This window comes from Cygnus atratus, chromosome 5 (assembly GCF_013377495.2).
Source record: "Cygnus atratus isolate AKBS03 ecotype Queensland, Australia chromosome 5, CAtr_DNAZoo_HiC_assembly, whole genome shotgun sequence".
NCBI lineage: Eukaryota > Metazoa > Chordata > Aves > Anseriformes > Anatidae > Cygnus > Cygnus atratus.
In genome coordinates this window covers 47,389,097-47,408,397 of record NC_066366.1, presented here as the reverse complement: position 1 = coordinate 47,408,397, position 19,301 = coordinate 47,389,097, and the positions used below count along the sequence as shown (strand labels likewise).

The following is a 19,301-nucleotide window of genomic DNA, read 5'->3' as shown; positions in this document are numbered from 1 at the left end:
ACAAAAATTGAGAATAGATATGTTATAAACTCTTTCAAGTATGTTATCTAATTGCTTTTATAAATTGTATGTATATTAATAACGTAGCAGCCACACCCAAGGAGACCACTTAAATTTGTTTTTAAGTTACTGATCCTAAGAGTGCTCAGATTATTTAAATATATATGTACAAATATGGCAGAGGCTTTCTGTAACAACACGTTTGTAAGAGTATATTGGTATTTTGGAAAGAATGGCAGTGTTCTAGGAAGTTATTTTAGTGCTGTGTTCGCACATATGATAGTTCATTTCATTTCATCGTTTTAATTTTTTTTTTTTACAACTGGGATCTTGACAGTGTGATAAAGCTCTTCTATACTTATGACATGCTTTCTTTCATACTACAGAGATATGACTGAGGTTGTTCATATCAAAGACAGGAAAGAAGCTATTCATGAACTGAAATATTCACCAGATGGGAATTTCCTAGCTGTTGGTTCCAATGACAGCTCTGTGGATATATATGGTGTTGTTCAGCGATACAAGAAAATTGGAGAATGTATTGGATCTTTAAGTTTCATCACCCATATGGATTGGTCTTCAGACAGTAAATACTTACAGACCAATGATGGCAATGGGAAGAGGCTTTTTTACAGGATGCCAAGTAAGATTTCAAGTTGCCTTTATGATGTTTGTTGCAAATTACAGAATGTATAGTAGTTTGATAAAGAGAGCTTAATCCTGGTTCAAAGCATCGGATTATTAAGATTTTTTTAAAAATCTATAAAGGGATTTGCTTTATTTGAATAAAGATAGCATTTTCTGCCAAAGTTACTTAAACATTTTTATCCTTAAATGTTTACTCTTTTTTTATCAATGCTGCATGGTAAAGATGCTGACTTAAAATTCATTTTATTTCTCCAAAGTAAATCTTTGCTCTCACTTTCTTAGAAAAATAAGATAAATAATGCCTTACATTCAAATTAAATTTTGCAATAGGTTAATACCATTGCATTTATTAAACTTGTGTATTAAATGGATTATCTTTTGCTTGCACTGTATGTTTTTTAAAATATATGGAAAAATCAATATATTGTCTCAGAAGAGTCATCTCATTTTCTAGGACTATATTTGTGGTAGAGTTGAGGAATTTAGTTTACAACAGCTTTTGCAGTGAAAAATTTGTAGTAGGTAGAAACCAAATGCAAATTAACTTGGAAACATAACAGGAGTAGGTTACTCTGGAGAAAATAAGAGTACCTGATGTAAGGATACTGCAATGCTAGGAATTCTTCAGTGGAAACAAAAGAAATATCAAAGCTGTGATACATGTACGATTCAGTCATATAGCCTTCAAAATGAATAAAATAGTCACAGTGATATTTAGCCGGCTAGTCTTTTGATAATGTAAGTTCAAATGTCTCTTTTTTTCCTGTTTCATGGCGGGGGACTATTAAAGAAAATTGCAATGTTAAATAGTATATTAAAATATAGTTTTCAGATTCAAAATATGTAACAACCCCACTATTGTAAGTATCTTCAAGACAATGCTGTCTGAACTTGAAACAGTTTTGATCAAGGCACTTCCTTTTGCAGAAGATGTGCGCATAGTACATGTCTTAAATCTTCAAATTTAAGTAGATAATAGTTGTAATAAGCCAAGGGCAGTGTTTGCCAAAAGGTTTGACGTGTTGTTTTTTTTCTGTGCATATACACTTATGTAATTCCATTCTATATTTTTCCCACTCAAGCTTTTTGTATTTAATAATTTGTGATTTTTATTACTATTGCTTACTGCATTGCCCCTTCATTTGTTATACAATATTTACTTTGCACTGTACATTATTCATAGTTCTATGGAGCCTTTTCTGACTTTTTGTTGAAGCATCTAATTCATTCTATATGCAACTTATATTTTGTGCACTGAATGAGACAGAAAACTAACATGAAAGGATAGTAAGTGAGAACTTAGACTGTATCAAATATGTACATACAGGAGGAACAAGTTGGAGTTATACAGGCAGCTTTCAGCCTGAAATTTCTTGATACAATTAGAACATGTGATTGTGAAAGCCTGTTAATGTAAATAGATAAAATATTTTGGCATGGGGGGTGTTAGAAGAATCTCCTAAATATTTTAAAACAATGATCAGAATCCTGTAACACTTGAAATTCCATTGTAAATGAATAAGGAACTTAGAGTTGCCTAATACGAGATCTGTAGGACTTAATCACGGATATAACCAGTATTAATAGTCATCATTTACATGGATTAGTAATGGGAAGAGCTTACAAGGTAAACCTTGTCAAAGAGTGCAGTTATTTCATTAGGGCTGAAGGATGTTCAAAGGAGGTGCACTGGAGTTCTCCAGTTTCTGGAGGAGCACATAGCAGTTGAACTTTTCCTATTTTTTTCCTCTCTTTTTTCCCTTCCTCTCCTCTTTTAAGACAGTATTTATTAAATGGGCCTGTGGTCTGACTCAGTACTAATACTCCTCATGAAGCTCTGTGGGATTAGAGTTAGATCAGGACAGTATTAGAATGCCAGGTTTTAGCTCTCTGTTGGATTTTATTTCAAATATTTTTTTCAGAATTTTACATTCTCTAAAACTGTAAGTAACTCACCATTTTTATTTTGCTCTTAGGTGGAAAGGAAGTATCAAGCAAGGAGGAATTGAAGGGTGTTCAGTGGGCATCGTGGACCTGTGTTTCTGGTGTTGAAGTTAACGGAATTTGGCCCAAATATTCAGATATAAATGATATAAATTCTGTGGATGCAAATTTTATTGGACAAGTTATGGTTACAGCTGACGATTATGGAATAGTAAAGCTCTTTCGATACCCATGTCTAAGAAAAGGTAGTACCTTGAGTTCCTAAATGCATATTTATGAATTTTGGTTACTCAAGAAAAGGTTTTAGAAAACTGGATTTATATTATAAGAAATTGTATAAATGGCCAATTTATTCTTAGTAGTTTAGTTTGAGCTCAGAGGTGACAGACAGTGACAGGATGGAGTATTGACAACTGCAATAGTAACTGTAACAGTGTTTTATTTTGCATAGAATAATCAAAAGTTTTATGCATCTTTTATTTTGCAAAATGGTTCTTTTTTTTGGATGGAATTTCATGAGGTGATACAGTGTCCACCTTTTTATAAGATCTATATTTTTAAGTATTTTTACCTTGATCTTCGAGTAGTTTTAGAATAGAACAGAACAGTTCAGTTGGAAGGGACCTACACAGATCAGACTACGTAGTCTGTTATCAGACTGTTCCACAGTATGTTATTTGAAGTTTAAATCACATTTTCCCTCAAATTTTTAAGAAGGGTAATGACAAATCTCAAGTGAAATTTTTAAAACTAAAGCCTAAAGCAAGGTCTATCATTTTTAATTTTACTGTTCATGACTAAGTGAAAAGAGAGAAACACGTATCTTTTATGACATATGTTTGATGAGAAGGACTTCGTTTTTTTAGAGCTGTTTGAAGAACTCCATTCTAGACACTATTAGAATTGAATTGAAACAAAGCATTGATCCCAGAGGTAAATCTCTGTCTTCAAGCCTCACTTTTTAATAAGTGTTATCTTAACCAAAAAGAGTTTGCCTGGGGACTAGTTCAAATATCTATCTTTTGAAAGAGGAAATGAGTATTATAGTAGCATCATTGCAATTTTGCAGCATTGCATATTTAATGCTGACTACAGCCATATGATGATCTTGCTGGGTCTTAGGAGATGTCTTTAAGCAATATATGTATGCTATTAAAGAAATTTTTTTTAAGCAACTGATATTCCTCCATAATTTTCTCAACTCTATGTGTAAAAGGTGATAATGATAATTTCAATCTTCCCAATTTTATTTTTAAACCTGAGACTCCTAAGGCAGTACCTGAGATAATCCAAAAACACGTTCTTGAAAAAAAATCTGTCAATTTGAAGGAAATTGAATTTGTTCCCTTTTTATCCCCTATTTTGTACTAGAGTTATAAATCTGAACAGTGCTGTTAACACCTTCCTTTACTAACTGATGTAATCATTGTGTTGTAATTATGCAGGAGCCAGTGAAAATGTGATACAGTTATACTACCATTACTAAAGCTTCTAAAGGTGTCATGATACAAATTGCTGGAAGTGCTTAGCACTCAAATCCCACAAAAATAGAAGCAGGAACCAGTACTGTGAGCACAGATGGGGGTATTTTCACTAAGCTATATATAAATGATATAACATTTACATTTAAATTTAAAGATTTAAATAATGACGTCTTTTCAGTGTAGAAATAGTAACTGGGAAAATCTTGGTTAGTGGGGTAAATAAATAACACTAATAAATTGCATTAAATGAAAAAATATTCCTTAGTATACCTCATACAGGACTATCGTATTTTCTCTGTTTAACTTGTTAGAGACATATTATGGAATCCAAGTTTAAAAAAAAAAAAAAAAGACAATATTGAGGACAGTGCAAAATGTTACTGCTATTAATCAGCATTATTATTATTAATTAGCTTAATTACTAGTAATTAGTGTCATAACTAATCTCTGACTTTTTATAGTTGTGCTTTGTGTGTTTGTTTTTTTTTCCGTTGTGCTTCTGAAACATTTATTCCATGTGTATTGGAGAGGATTTTTGTTCTTGTTCTAGGAGCAAAGTTTAAAAAATATCTTGGTCATTCTGCTCATGTGACAAACGTCAGATGGTCGCATGATCACCAGTGGGTTGTTTCCATTGGGGGAGCTGATCATTCTGTCTTTCAGTGGAAATTTGTCCCTGATCGGAAGTTGAAAGATTCTCTTCATATAGCACCCCAAGGTAAGTAATTTATAATGTAGGGGGTGTTAAGTAAAATTGTTTAATGCCAATATAGAAACAGCTATTCAAAATTGCCATTGAATGAAATTGTTATTCTTTAAACTTTGCAGCTGCCTGAAGTACTTGATTACATGACCTCATACTTGCACATACGTATGATCAGTCTTATCAACATTGTTAAAAAAAAAAAAAAAAAAAACACACACACCACTATTGTGTTCCCTGTGCAATGGAAAAATTTAAAAATTCTGTCATCTGATCAAAGTTTTGAAGTATTTAGATGATAATTTAAAAGTTGTAATTGTTAGGGTATTTTGGTTTGTTTTAAAAAACAGTCTATAGGCATTTAATATTTGGACAAAAAATCATGTTTCTACCACTGACTGATACAGCTGTTATTAAGATCTTGGGTCTGTAAACTGGTGTTTAAATCTTGTACATTATTCACAGTGTATGAAGTAAAATACATTTGCAATTGTCCGGAGCACTGGAGTCATGATGAGTTATACCAACATGTTAATCAACTATATTAATATTTTTAATATTTTTATTGACTATCAAATCAGAAACATTAAGCAGCTACTTCAAACGTTTCCTGTTTTGTAATTTAGGTTGCTTCATTTTCTGTTTTCTTGGTGACAGAGAGTCTGGTTGATTCTAATAGCGATGAATCAGATTCAGATCAGTCTGATGTTCCAGAGCTGGACTCTGAAATTGAGCAAGAGACACAGATAACCTATCGTCGACAGGTAATGATTTTAGTTTTGATGGGAGTTGGAATGCTTCCTGGGGTTTAAGTAAGGTCTTTTACCAGGACCTACTGGAACTTGAGAAATTAGGACTCTGAGAACTCAGCAGAAATTGAGCAAGATCATGAGAATTATTACTATCTGATGCATTCAAAATATTAAGTCAAACACACACAGAAAGTGATTTCACTTATTCCTAGCATGTTTTTAAGAATTTTGGTTGTAGCTTAAAACCAAGTCGCAATGTAAAATCACCAACTACAGTTACTGGAGACTTTTTTTCAAGTGTCTGTATAACATTTTTGTGGGTGATAATTGTGGGTGAATTCTCAGAAACACACTTTTCTTATAAATCTATTAATTTACAAGTGTACTTTTTCTTAAAGGTTTACAAAGAAGATCTACCTCAACTTAAAGAGCAATGCAAAGAAAAAAGAAAAAGTGCGGCTTCTAAGAGACGAGAGAGAGCTCCAGGGAACAGTATAAGATTACATTTTGTTCATGGGTATGAAAAATAGGTTTCTTTAAAATATACAAGCAGACTACTGTTTTTGAGATTGGTATTTGTGGTTTAAAAACATAATGAAAGGCTTTGCAATTTAGTGTTTTTATTTATTTCTCTGAAAGTAAATTTGCGTTAAATTAATGGTAGCATTTAATGCTAAGCTAGAATTGTTCTGAATGTGAATTCTGAAGTGAATTTACACTGAAAATATAGCTGATGTTTGTTATTTGAGTAGAGGTGACTAAATAAAATATTTGACTATCGCCCATATTTTTCAGTCCCTGAAAAGTAATAGTTCTCTTTTTGGTATGGAAGCTACAACAGAAATTTTGTTTAGCTGAATACTCCTGGGTTTTATAATAACTGGTGTTTTATCCGTATTTTATTAAATATATATTTCTAAACTCACTTTTCTATACTTAATCTGAAAGAATTTAAAAATACCTCTGTTAGCTTAGGAATTAAATTTAAGTTCTTACTAGATCCTGTAAGTGTGTTAGAATTCAGTTTCATTCTCTTTTTGGTGCTAATAATTGAGTAACAAAATAACTTTCCGATGCATCCTTGAAATCCTATGATTTCATCTTTGGGATTGGTAGTTTTCCATAATTCTTCATAACTGAAGATTTTTTCGTCAGAACAAAGATGTGGTGTTTTAAAGCAAACTGATAGATGTTACTACATTAGAATAATGCACAGAAACATAAATTCCCTTCATACAAAGCAAAACCAAAGCCTTTGTTAAATTAAGGCATTGGAAGTTGGGTAATACTGTTTTCTTTTCAAAAGATACCTCTTTGCAGGAATGCAAGTTACTTCTTAGAGGTAACTAAGTGAACAATAAGTTCTGATGCTGTCTATCTTTACTGTCTGTAATGACCCTTAATATTAAAAGGGTTCCACGTGGAAGGCTTAATGAACTAATTGGCTAAGAATAGTTAATCATTCAACTCAGTGATTCTGTCTGTAGCAGACATGAAGTTTAAGGGACAGTTTGGGAAATAATGACAAAAAAGAAACTTAATACAAAGTTATTTTTTTTTCTTTTTAATTTCTATTTTTTGGTGGCCCAGAATTCTTAGTTGAAGATTTTTATATCTATGTAGGAAATGCATTAAGGTGGGTAGCTGTACATAGTCTTTAAAAGTTGATCTAAGAAATCAAACCAAATGATCCTGAGGAAGATGTAGTACGAGCAAGGGCCCTGGATCTTTGGGATTATTGTTATTTCCTTCACAACAGAAGTGAAGCTTGACCAGAATATCCAGGAATGACCAGAAGTAGAATGTCCAGTTGAGTTCTGTCTGGTTACCCAATGTGCATCAAGGAAACTAATGAAGAATCCATGCTGAACAACAGATTTTTCTCAATGTCCAGGCTGTTAACTTTAAAGTGACCCACATCCAAGTGAGTAATAGGCATATTCTCTGATTCAGGAAGTCTGCTTTGCTTCACCTTTCTTTAGATGCAATGGAAATGTCTTGGATTTTCCTTGAAAGTGTAAAAAGTGGTGCTTTTTCGAACTAGGGAAATAGGAAACTCTTATTCCTTTCTTTGTTTTTGAGGTGTTTTTGTGTTTTGAATTTGTCAACTGCCTTGAAAGATGAAGTTTTAAAATATTTTAATATCCTATGAGAAATCTTTTAAACCTCTGGTTACTTCCTATTTTGGAAAGGGATAAAAACAATAATGCTTATTGTATGTGAGCCAGCCACTGACTAATACAGATGAGAAGGCAACTTCTATTAAATGCTAGTCTTTAAGTGCATTCTTCTCTAAGAGATCTGATGCAATCATCATCAGAAGCAGGTTATTAAAATGGTATGCTAACGAGTTTGGCCTCTTCTTAACCAATCCTCTATTTTCCTTCCACCATGTGTGACAATGGTGGTTCAGAAACATAGAAAGGATACATCTTTTGAGATATTCAGAAGAACCTTTTCACAGACCCAACATTTATAATGCCTTCCTTTTTGGTATAAGGAATAAGGATGCAGATATAATACTTGTGTCCTGTATTATCTCAAAGCTATGTTGCTGATCTAATAAGAACAAGATTTAAAATAAATAAAATTGTTCAAAGGCTTTAAGCAAGATTTAGTTTGTTTCATTATATTCATTAAACTGCCCTGAGTATAAGGTGAAATTTGGTTACCGTTTGAAGATGGCATGAGATTTCTCATGCTCAGAAATAAGTCTTATGACACCTTGCATGGATTCCTGCCAAAGCAAATAGCTACAAATAGCATCTGAAGAGAGAAGGCTATAAGTGATTACTTCTGAGAAAATGATTACTGCCATAAGGCAATATTTCCCCCCCCTTTTCCCTTTTTCCCTTTTTTTCTCTCTACCTTTGTGCTGAAGACTTGTCTCAGGCATGTCTATTTTGACATTCAGTTCTTTTGGAGATTTTCAGGGGAGCGTTGTACTGTATTCTAAATTTTCCCCATAAATATTTCAAACAATCGTGTACAAATTTTGAAACATTTACAGCATCAGAGAATTTACTTCTTTCCCAGGTATCACACCACTTACGAAGTTGTCCCTGATTTGGCTATAGATGTGGAACTTGAAATTGTGGGTGGGATCCAGCTTCAGACTAAAGGAATTTATAATTATTTACTAAAAGTAGGTGTTCCTAGCTGTGTATCTCAACTTTAGTTACAGTCAGTGGAGATCCATTCAGTGGTTAGTGGAGCTTAGGCAGTGAAACTAAATGTTGACTTCTGGTCACCTGAGTAGCTCTGCAGGCTCCATTGACTGTATTGACTGAACACAGTTGGTCAAAATATATATCTGTTAATATATCTAACCCAACTATGCTTACATGTCTTAAATCTCAAACTGAATTCAGTCCTGGCTATTTGTGACTTTGATAATGGCAAAAGGTGTGTTTTTTTTCCTTTTTTTTCTGAATATTATTGAGATAGTAACTTTCAGAAAAGATAGCTATCATGATAACTTGAATCAATCCTGGATGATTAGATGTTACTGAAGACTACCTGAAAACATCAACTACCACAGAATGCAGTACTGTGTTTATTGTGCCTTGTTATACATTATCCAAGAAACATGATCCAGAGTTTTCTTTCATTACTGTTTAGTTTCTAGTCACTAATTGACATGTCTTGTAAACGACTTCTGTGGTTTGCTTTCTGCATGTGAAGAAATTGTTTCTCTCTGTGCTTTCTCTGAGCTTAGTTAATAACCTCAGTTCTAATATGTAGACGTAAGTATTTTGGAACTGTGTAGCATATTCTGAGGGAGTGATCTTTTTCACATCTGCTTGGACTGAGTCCACCACTTTATCCTTTTGGTGAAAAGTGCATTTGTAGTCAGGGATTTAATAAACTGGCACGTAAGAAGGATCAGATGTGTTTAACTGGGATACAAAATTTCTTTGTGCTTCTCAATGTTTTGGCAAAATTATGCTTTATTTTAATTGTAAATGATTGAACAACTTTTTTTAAAAAACTAAATGGAAGAAGTGAACTAAAACCCAAATTTCTGATTAGAGTAAGTTAAAAATATAAAGAACTGTGTTTCTGCATCCTAGATAAATTTTGGATGTTTTGGGTACTCCTGTGATATATGACATTAATGTTCTTAGTTTCACTATGCTTAACTTAAGAGTATATAGCCAATTGTTTTAACAAGAGCTAAGAAAAATTTGTATTTCTTGCTTTCATAGCTGGTTTTTAAAATAGTCTCGTATGGGTTGTATTTTCATCACAGGTTTTATTATTCTGTGCTTGCAAAGAAGATCTTTAACAAAGTTGAGTGCACAGTGAAGCACAGGAAAATGATGTCTGAGCAAGAATAGGTCCAAATATCTTCTTTGGCACTGTGCTCACCACCATAATCCCTGCCCCTCACTGAATGTTGTCATGTCCTTAAGCTGGTTTTGTTGCATACCATGATAGGTTATTTTTGTTTCATTTCTTCATAGGTAGGTAGGTAATTGTATATGGTGTGGGCATCAGAGAAACGTGCCTGCTTGTCTTGACTGACTCTTGTGCTTTGGGTCAGGCAGAAATCATTCCACTTCAAAATAACCACACATTGCTGTTGGGGGAATTTTTTAGCGAAGGGTATGGGTGGAGGGAGACTGAAGCCTGGCTGAAAACTGCACCTATATTGTAAGTCTAAATAGGTCACATTGACAAGAACAGGGAGCAGACATAAAACAGCCTCAGAGCTGATGGAAACAAATTTTTCTAGAAACATTGAAGGGGCAGTAACTCAGCAGACATTGAAAGGTCGCTGGACTGGGAGAAACCCTGAAGTTAGAAATCGGCTTGTGAGTACCAATCTAAACTGTGGGTAGGAGGAAGGCTTGTTTACAAGCTTTTATTTCTGTACTACCACATTTCTGCTGTTTTCAGAAGCTCACTGTGTTTGTGGTTTAATGAAACCCAGCTTGAGAGTTCACAGTATCACAGATGATACAAAACTGTGAGGTGTGGCTGGCACACCAGATGGCTTTACTGCCATTCGGATGGACCTGGACAGGCAGAGAACAGGGCAGAGAGGAATCTCAATAACTTGAAAATGGGGAAATGCAAAGTTCAGCATCTAAGGAGGAATAAACCCATGCTGCAGTACGTGCTGGGGGGCTGGGGGCCATGGCTGGAAAGCAAGCTCTGTAGAGAAGGACCTTGAGGTCCTGGTAGACAGCAACCTGACATGATTTAGCAATGCACCCTTGTGGCAAAAAAGGCCAGTAATATCCTGCACTGAATGAGGAAGAGCTTTGGAGCAACTCAAGGGAGATGATACTTCCCTTCTATTCAGGACTGGCGATACCTGGAGCACTGTGTCGTGTTCTGGGCTCCCAGTACCAGAGAGACATGGACATGACATACTGGAACAAGTAGGGCTGCTAGGATGATGAAGAAACTTGAGCATCTCTCTTATCGAGAAAGGCTGATAGAGCTGGGCCTAAAGATAGCTGACTTGGAGTCCTGTTACTTGTACTTTTTGTTGAAAATCTTCTAACTGGGAGGGGATGTACTTTCCTAAACCCAAAATACATGGATAAGAGAAAGGATAGAAGGGGATTTGAAGCTTAGGAATCACACTCTGTATTTAACTGTTTAGGTAAAAAAAAAAAAAAAAAAGTCAGTGACAGTTTAGATGAGAATTCTCCAGACTATTCAAACGACAGTGTGTTTCCTCAGCATGAACATAAAATTTTATGCTCTTCCAGAGTTAATCTATGACTATTACTTACAACATCTTTGGGAACACTGCAGGAAGCATAGAAATCTTTCAATGAAAATTCCTCAGCTGATATTTCAGAAGGTCTGTGGCCTGGCGTTGAGTGTGTAAATTCCTTTGGGAATGATTTCTTTTGTATTTTCCTACCAATTAGTTTGTGCAAATAGGCTGCAAATAAGCAAACACATATTTTCAAATAGTCACCAACTCTTTCACTCTTTGAGACTAGACTAGTAAACCTACTGTGGGAAATCTTCTGCAAAGTGTTATCCTTTATGTTGGTCTGTTTCTTATTTGCTAGTTCACCATGGTCCTGGTTAGACAAGTTAGTACATCTGTGTTTAAACCGTTATCCAGTAAGGTATTGGTTTGGTATGACTGAACATGGATCCATGACTGGAGTTCTCAGAATAGCGTGCGTTAAGCTCTAAATTGGTCAACCAGCTTAAAGATTTATTACTTGACCAGTGCATATTCTTACACCATACACACAAGGAAAGCTGTAGTTATTTATATATATATAAATTTATGAAAGGCTATTCTACCCTGGCTGTGTAATTTCTGTCATTTAAACCTTTTAAGTGTCTTGCATCTAGTAGTTGTCTTAAATATTATCCCATTCATGTTGTGTATACCATATTGGTATGTGTACAGATGCATCTTTGTCTTATGTGACACTTTAAAGACGCGCTGTTGCAAAAAGATCCTGCATTTTTTTTCTGCTTAAAAATAATGTAATTTGTTCTGATTATATTTGCTTTTACTTACCCAAAGAAAATAACAGCATGTGAAGTATAACATAGATACTAAAGATTTCTGCTATTTTGTAGCTGCTGATGGTGAACGCTCAGTTGTTTTGTTTGCCATGAGTGATTTCCTAGTCATTTTAGAACTTTTTTTTAAACTATTTCAGTTAGAAGTTGGTTGAAAAAATACTTGGCTAGAGTTTAATGATCCCTAAACCCAAATAATTCATTGCCAATTCAATCACATTCAAGCATCATACCCTTCCTATAAATTTAACTACAGGTATAGAAATATAACTAGAAACGTATGTTTCTAAAAATAACTGGAAAGTTGATTTAGTGAGGATCTGTAGGAACTGGAGCAGGAACAGAAACAGATTAACCAAGGAATTAACAGTGTAAAAACAGGAATTAATGGGCTGTTGTTTATATCAGAAGAAAGAAAGGAATTGATTTAAGTTGGTGTTTTTAAATGTTTCTTCCATTCACTACCAAGGATAGCATTATTAAAAATATTACTTTAAAACTTGCTTGTTTGATTAATGTTTTTTAGGTTTCTGAGCCTCTTACATTGCTTTTGAAAGTAGGACTATAACCATTTTGAAAATGCCATTATTTTTTTTTTTTGTTATGGAATATTGAATCACACCTAGGAAGAAATGAGTCAACCACGGTATACATCCACTGGGAATTGGCCCACTCATGCCAGTTGTGGTGTCAGTACTAAAAGGAGACAGGTTTTCCTTCAAAAAAACCAAAAAGTTACCCTTCAAAAAAAAAAAAAACCTGACCTGAAAGAAAAATCATGTATTTATTTACAGCTAGAAAGTTTCAATAAACTTTAGATTTTATGGTGTCTACACATAGACACCATATTTTCTTTTACAGAATTTTCTTTTGTAAAATTTGTTAAAAAAAAAAAAAAAAATTTGTAAAATTTTCTTTTGTAGAAAGTTCTGCTGTTTGATTTCTGACCAGTAATGGATAGCCAAAACTAGTTCTCTGGACACTTTCTATTTCATTTAATTTTGTTGCATGCCTAAATTCTCCATGTGGTTTGGAAAAATTATTAGCTACGATAACTTTCTCTTCTGCTGTGGCTGTTAAATAGCAGCCACTTTCAAACTAATGCTAGTGGTACTGATGTCCAAATAGTAAATGAAATTGATAAATTGGTGTTCCTTTGGGGGGAAAAAAAAGTTGATCTTAAAACACCAAAATATTAATTGGTAAGTAATCTGAACTTTTACATGTATGAAATGCATTTAGCCTAATTTTATGTCATAAAGTTTCAATATGTATGGTTATGACCTTGATGCACAAACATTTTTTCTTTAGTTACAGAGGTTACGACTGTCGAAGCAATTTATTTTACACTCAGACCGGTGAAATTGTATACCATGTTGCAGCGGTGGGAGTGGTGTACAATCGACAGCAGAACACACAGCGCTTTTATCTAGGTCATGATGATGACATTCTTTGCCTTGCTATTCATCCCTTAAAGGACTATGTTGCAACAGGCCAGGTAGGAAGTGTGTTTATCTGCAATAAGACTGAAGTTGTTACCACTGAATTTTGAAAAGCCTATTTTGGAGAGAGGAAGTCCAGCCTACATTTATTCAGGTGGCAGACCACATTTCTGTTGACAACTGATTAATGTGAAAAGCTGCACCATAGGTGTATTTTTTTTTTTCCTCCTGGTTCTTTCTACTAATTTTGGCAAAAGTCTTTAGATGATTACTTTTTTTTTAAACCTTTTTTTATGAATAGATTTTTTTTCAGCATTATTTTATGTTGCTTTTGCATGATAACAAATGGAAGAAATGTGCAATTAGTGTTATTTTTTTAATATATCTTAGTTGTGAAATTAACTCTGAGAAGCAGTTGCTATATTCTGGCCTCTCAGTTTCATGCATTATGGTTTTGGTTGTCACTTCTAATCAAGCTGTTCTTTGTACCTGCAACACAGTACGTATAATAGTTCATTTTAGCTTTCTCCAGATAGTAATTTTAGGTAAATCTTTTCACTTTTTTTCTAAAAAACATCTCTTCCCATAAAGGTTTGTACACCAAACATTTCAGGCTCTGTGATTATTGCTACTATTATTATTACTATTTTTGAATTGTCAAACTTCAAATTATTAATAAAATTTTGCTTATGATGCCCTTAATTTGTGTAAAAGAAAAAAAAATGCTTGAGAGGAACATAAATTTGCAGGTCATCTTAGAGATTAAACACCAAAATGTGGAAATTAATTCTGTCTCACTTTTGAGTATTAAAGACTAAATAAAAATATGCCTGGATTAACTTTATTTTAAAATACCTTATGTTATCAACTAAGTGATATACTATATTATATACTACCTTATATCAGTATTCTATATATACACATTATATACTACATTACCTGTAGAAATTAGGTAATACAGTAATCAAATTACCCATGCAGAATTGGTTCAGATTTTCCTGAAAGTGGACCTTATAAACAAACGTCGTATAATAACTTTGTGCCGAATCAGAAATAGAGCTTAGTTTTCTTGAGACCTGCTCCTGGTCTTAAACACAGGAGAATATTCTGGTTTTGCAGACCTTTTTGTGTACTGAGGTACAAAACATTTGGAATAGCAAATAATTTTGTAAATACTGACTAATAATGCTTCTACATAGCTGAAAACAATAAGCTACGCTATTTCTTCTTACCAAGTCCCATTTATCTGCTTTAGTGCTATTGTAGTGAAGGTTACCCCACAGGTATCAATGAGTAGAACCTGAGTCGTAGGCACTTTATTACTTGTAGTGACATCAGAAAGTAATAGAAGTCACCTAGATTTCTCAAACATAAAGTAGTTTACATACTAGCCATAAAAATAACCTGTTATTTTTACACAGGGAATGATTGAAAGAGTAGTAATTGATGGAATAAATATGCCACAATGCAATCTATTAAGGGGTTTTGTTTGTTTTTGTTTTTTCTCCTTCCCTGCAAGAGGAATCTATTGTAAGTTTGGTTAATTGTGATTAATATGTCTAGGTTCTTTGGAGGACTTTAGAGAGCTAGATGCGAGAATAGTAGTTGTGATGCTGAAGGAATAATATTTTGCAAGCCAGACGGAAATAATACCATGAAAATTTTATCACTCTAAATTATTTCAAATACTTTTTGAGGTATATGTCAATATTACGCTTTCAGACAGCTATGTCAAATAACTGATGTGAAAGAGAAATGAAAAATGGTTTATAAATATGTTTATTTTCAGGTTGGTCGAGATTCCTCAATACACATTTGGGATACAGAAACAATAAAACCACTCTCAGTATTAAAGGGCTATCACCAGTATGGTGTTTGTGCTGTTGATTTTTCAGGTAATAAGTATTTGTTTAGTTATTTATTTACAATTTTCCCACTGTATGAAAATGCAAGCTAACTAATCCTAATGAACTATTGGGAATTCATTTACATTGAAGATTTTGTATGAAAAATACTCTCCAGTGATCAATGTCAAATGAGAGAGGCTATTTTAGAGTGATAATTCATTTAAAAGAAATTTAAAAAAAAAAAAAAAAAAAACACCCTCCTGTGGTGTCTTGAAATGTCAGGAAGTCCAAGAATGGGTTCTGTGCCATTTAGTAGCCAAGCTGATCACTTTGAGTAGTGTGGGGTCTTTGCTTAACTTTCTTTGGCTATCCTTTTTCAAGACATGAATCTCATTTCACAAATTATGGCATGTATGCTTAGCAATTTCAAAGATGGGTACACATTAGCAATGTGTCGATTTTGAATAAGCATAAATAACTTTTTTTCTTAGGAGTTAATGTGGGATATGTGTCAGAGTTGCTGAAAGACTTGACACCAGTAGTAAGCTTAGGAATGTTTCATGAACTTCCTAGTGTTGCTTCAGTGCTTTAGTGAAATTAACAGAAAAGTTTGAAAATGAACAGGGATTTTCAGAGTGAACGGGAAATACTGTGCAGTCTGTGGTGAAGGTTTTTGGCAGCTACATCAGCAACTAGCTGAGCAAAGGAATGGTACAAAAACACAGGCTAAGTGCAGGCTTTAGACAGGATAATTTTAAAAACTAAGAACTATGGTTTTAATTTTTAACCATGAAGTCTGTGTTTTGCTGAGTTCACAATTCTTAATTGTTAAATCAAATGTACAGTTCCTAACTTAGTCCTAAACTCCATCCAACTTACCACTCAAGTTTAAAAACATACTGATGTCAAATGTACCTCTAAGTATACCATAGCTGTGCTTATTTACCTGTTTCTACATTCTTATGATATTTCTGAAGGTACAGTGTTCTTTAGTATAGTTTCTTATTATTGCAGCATAAGGTTATCTATCTACTCTCTCAATTATAAATTTATTTTTCTAGCGGATGGGAAACGTTTGGCTTCTGTTGGAATAGATGACAATCACACTATTGTACTCTGGGACTGGAAGAAAGGAGAAAAGCTTTCAGCAGTAAGGTAGGAATTTAACTTCATTTTAAAATTTATACCTAGATTTAATCTCAAATGACAGTAAGCAAAATATATTAAAGAATAGTAGTCCTCTAAAGTTTCACTTGAGTTATACAGATGATTTAGCACAGCCTTAATATTTTCTGTGTAATTAAAATGGAAGCTGTGATAGAATCTACAAGAACTACTTCTGTGGCAGTTCAAATGCTGAGGAAGACAAAAGAATGTTTACTTACATGTTTGTGTTCTGAAATAATTTCTTTAAAATTCACTCCATGCATTTCCATTCCTCACTTCTATAACTTTTTATGCTAAAAAAAACTTACATATTTACACAAAAGTTCTGTACGTGTCAACTGTCTAGTTGAAATCTGTAAACTTGTCTTTTTTTCTCCCTAATAATCCTAGCTTCTATGGTCCTCTACAATATTTCTGCACATAGATATACGCACCCTTTGTTCTTTACTCACTACCAATGTTCACATAACCTGTTTTTGTTTCCATGAATGTCATATTCATATCACCTGTATACGATTGCGAGACTTCGCAAGTCACTGACCTTGGCTGATGAAGAGATGTCATTTCCAGACCTCAGATTACCTCTAGTAAAGGAAATGTTTTTACCCTGGTTGTTTTTTTTGGCCCTCCAAGAGATGGTGGTATATGCTTTGCTTTTCAGATCTTTTGCATCAAATGTCATCTTCTTGGGATGGTAGTTTGTAGCTGTTTTGCTCAGTTCTCTTTTCTTCAAGGTTCTTTACTTTTCCTTTCTGAATCCTGACGAGCCTGATCTAACTTTGAAGTTAGCCCTGCTTTGAACAAGAGAGTGGATTAAATAACCTCAAAAGGTTAAACATTCTGGAAGTTTATTTGATTCAGCACAGATTATTGCATATATATTTATTAAATAGAGTTTTGAACGACAAGATAGAACCTTATTTCTAATATCGAGAAGTATTTTTGAAACCTTTGAATTTGCTAAGTATTATTTTTAGCAGAGCAATAATGTGAATGCTTTTCCCCACTCTGTATTGCATACTGTTCAAAAAGGATTTGTTATTCTCTCCTGATACAATTAAGTGTATTGGCTTCATGTTTATCTATTAATTTCTTTATTGCTCTTCAGTAACAGTTACACTTATTTTTTAATTTTGAACATGATTTGAGTTTCATGTGAATTAAACTGAGATGATGCAGAGAAAGGAGAGTACTTCCCTTCTAGTAATTTGCTAGAAGCCCGGTTAGCTTGGCTTCTGTGATGATGCTGGTTTTGTCCTTTTTTTTTATTGCCTTTCACATGACCTTTCACATAGGCCTTTTGGAAATTTTCTTCATTTTTTAAATCCCTCTACTTCCCGAACCCACAAATCTCAATTTTTCTAATCGAACTTTAATCAGTTTAGATTGGATTTCATTTCTTTTTTTTTTTTATCGTACCTAGTCAGAGGAATTGAATAGAATTTTTGAGAGCAGCATCTTTACTTTGCAGAGTACAGTGTGAATTTGGAAAGGAACTGGTAGCTCTTTGCTGCTGGTTCATTCAGTGGTCTGAAAACCACAGAAGGTAAGAGTTTTGCTGCTGTTGTCCAGGGAGGAAAAGTTAGTGGTTCTTCTGCATTTTAAAGAAATAAATCTATTAGTGAGCACTTCTTGCAGAGATAGCAAAAATAGTTGGCAGCTGTCTTTCAAACTCTGGGACTGAAGCAAAGCATGGGCTTTATATGCATAGGAGCACACTAAGATATCTAAAACACACAACAGGTTTCAGTGCTTCTAAAAGCAAAACGAAATTTCTGTGTAAAATTGCTAGGGCAACATATTTTTAATTCTAACAAGAAAAACAGAAAAATCAACTAAAGGGTGGATGAGAATGGCTGTTTCTTTTTTTCAGACTGAAAGACTGATATAAATAAGATATACAACTGTACATCTTTAAACTTCATGATAAGCTGTGCGAGGTCTAAATGCCATATATGTATCTGCATCAATTTTCAGTATATTCTTTTGTAAAGAAAAGGCCACCTAGTGGATATCTGAAGTAATGTAATCACTCACCTTTGGAAAGTGAAGGCGAATGGCAAATAGAGCAGGACTCAGTGTGTTCATTCCTTGGCTTTAATCCTTATAATAAAATAACTGTAAGTGATTTGGAAGTAAATGTTAGCAAGATAAAGAAGGTATACACTGCAAAAATATTTTAAAATATGATGAACAGCTATAATTTAATTTAAAACAGGAAAATATTTTGCTTTATATTTCAGGGGAAGCAAAGATAAGATTTTTGTTGTTAAGATTAATCCTTATATGCCTGAGAAGTTGATTACAGTTGGAATTAAACACTTGAAATTCTGGCGTAGAGCAGGTAAGGTAACTTTTATTTTTTATTACAGTATGTTCTGTGATTTGAAATATAAATAATCTCTCTTAAAGTGTGTTTCTTGCATGAAAGGGAGATATCTTCTTTGTATATCTCTAAGTTAGCCTTGCCCTAGTCTTTGTAGAAATAACAGTAATTGGCATGATAGCAGTAGTGGTGATTCTATTTAAGATCAATTTTCCACGTTGCTAGAGCTACAGAAGTAGAAAAAAAAATGCATATTCTATTGACTCCTTTTATATCCAATAATAATATATCACATCTCAAAATGGTCCAGAGCTCTAAAATAATAGAACAGCTTTTGGAAGAAGGACAGTTTGAGCGTGTATGTTATAAAAAGACACAAATATAAATAAATCTAAGGTGATAAAAACCACATACAAAATTTCAGACAAAGTACTTGGACACATCTGCTAGTTGAGATCTCTTTCTTTAGATACCTCTA

General features: G+C 33.7%; 1 protein-coding gene across 1 annotated transcript in view; it reads left to right on the top strand.

Annotated features, from left to right (window-relative positions):
* The window catches only part of EML5 (EMAP like 5), a 102,923-nt gene that overhangs the window by 40,648 nt on the left and 42,974 nt on the right, over positions 1 to 19,301 (top strand). Inside the window, exons 9-17 of the mRNA XM_035539456.2 lie at positions 387 to 643; positions 2,625 to 2,837; positions 4,627 to 4,794; positions 5,437 to 5,543; positions 5,930 to 6,048; positions 13,353 to 13,539; positions 15,273 to 15,378; positions 16,392 to 16,485; positions 18,741 to 18,841. Coding sequence (XP_035395349.1) covers positions 387 to 643; positions 2,625 to 2,837; positions 4,627 to 4,794; positions 5,437 to 5,543; positions 5,930 to 6,048; positions 13,353 to 13,539; positions 15,273 to 15,378; positions 16,392 to 16,485; positions 18,741 to 18,841 — 1,352 coding nt within the window. The remainder of the gene's footprint in view (positions 1 to 386; positions 644 to 2,624; positions 2,838 to 4,626; positions 4,795 to 5,436; positions 5,544 to 5,929; positions 6,049 to 13,352; positions 13,540 to 15,272; positions 15,379 to 16,391; positions 16,486 to 18,740; positions 18,842 to 19,301) is intronic.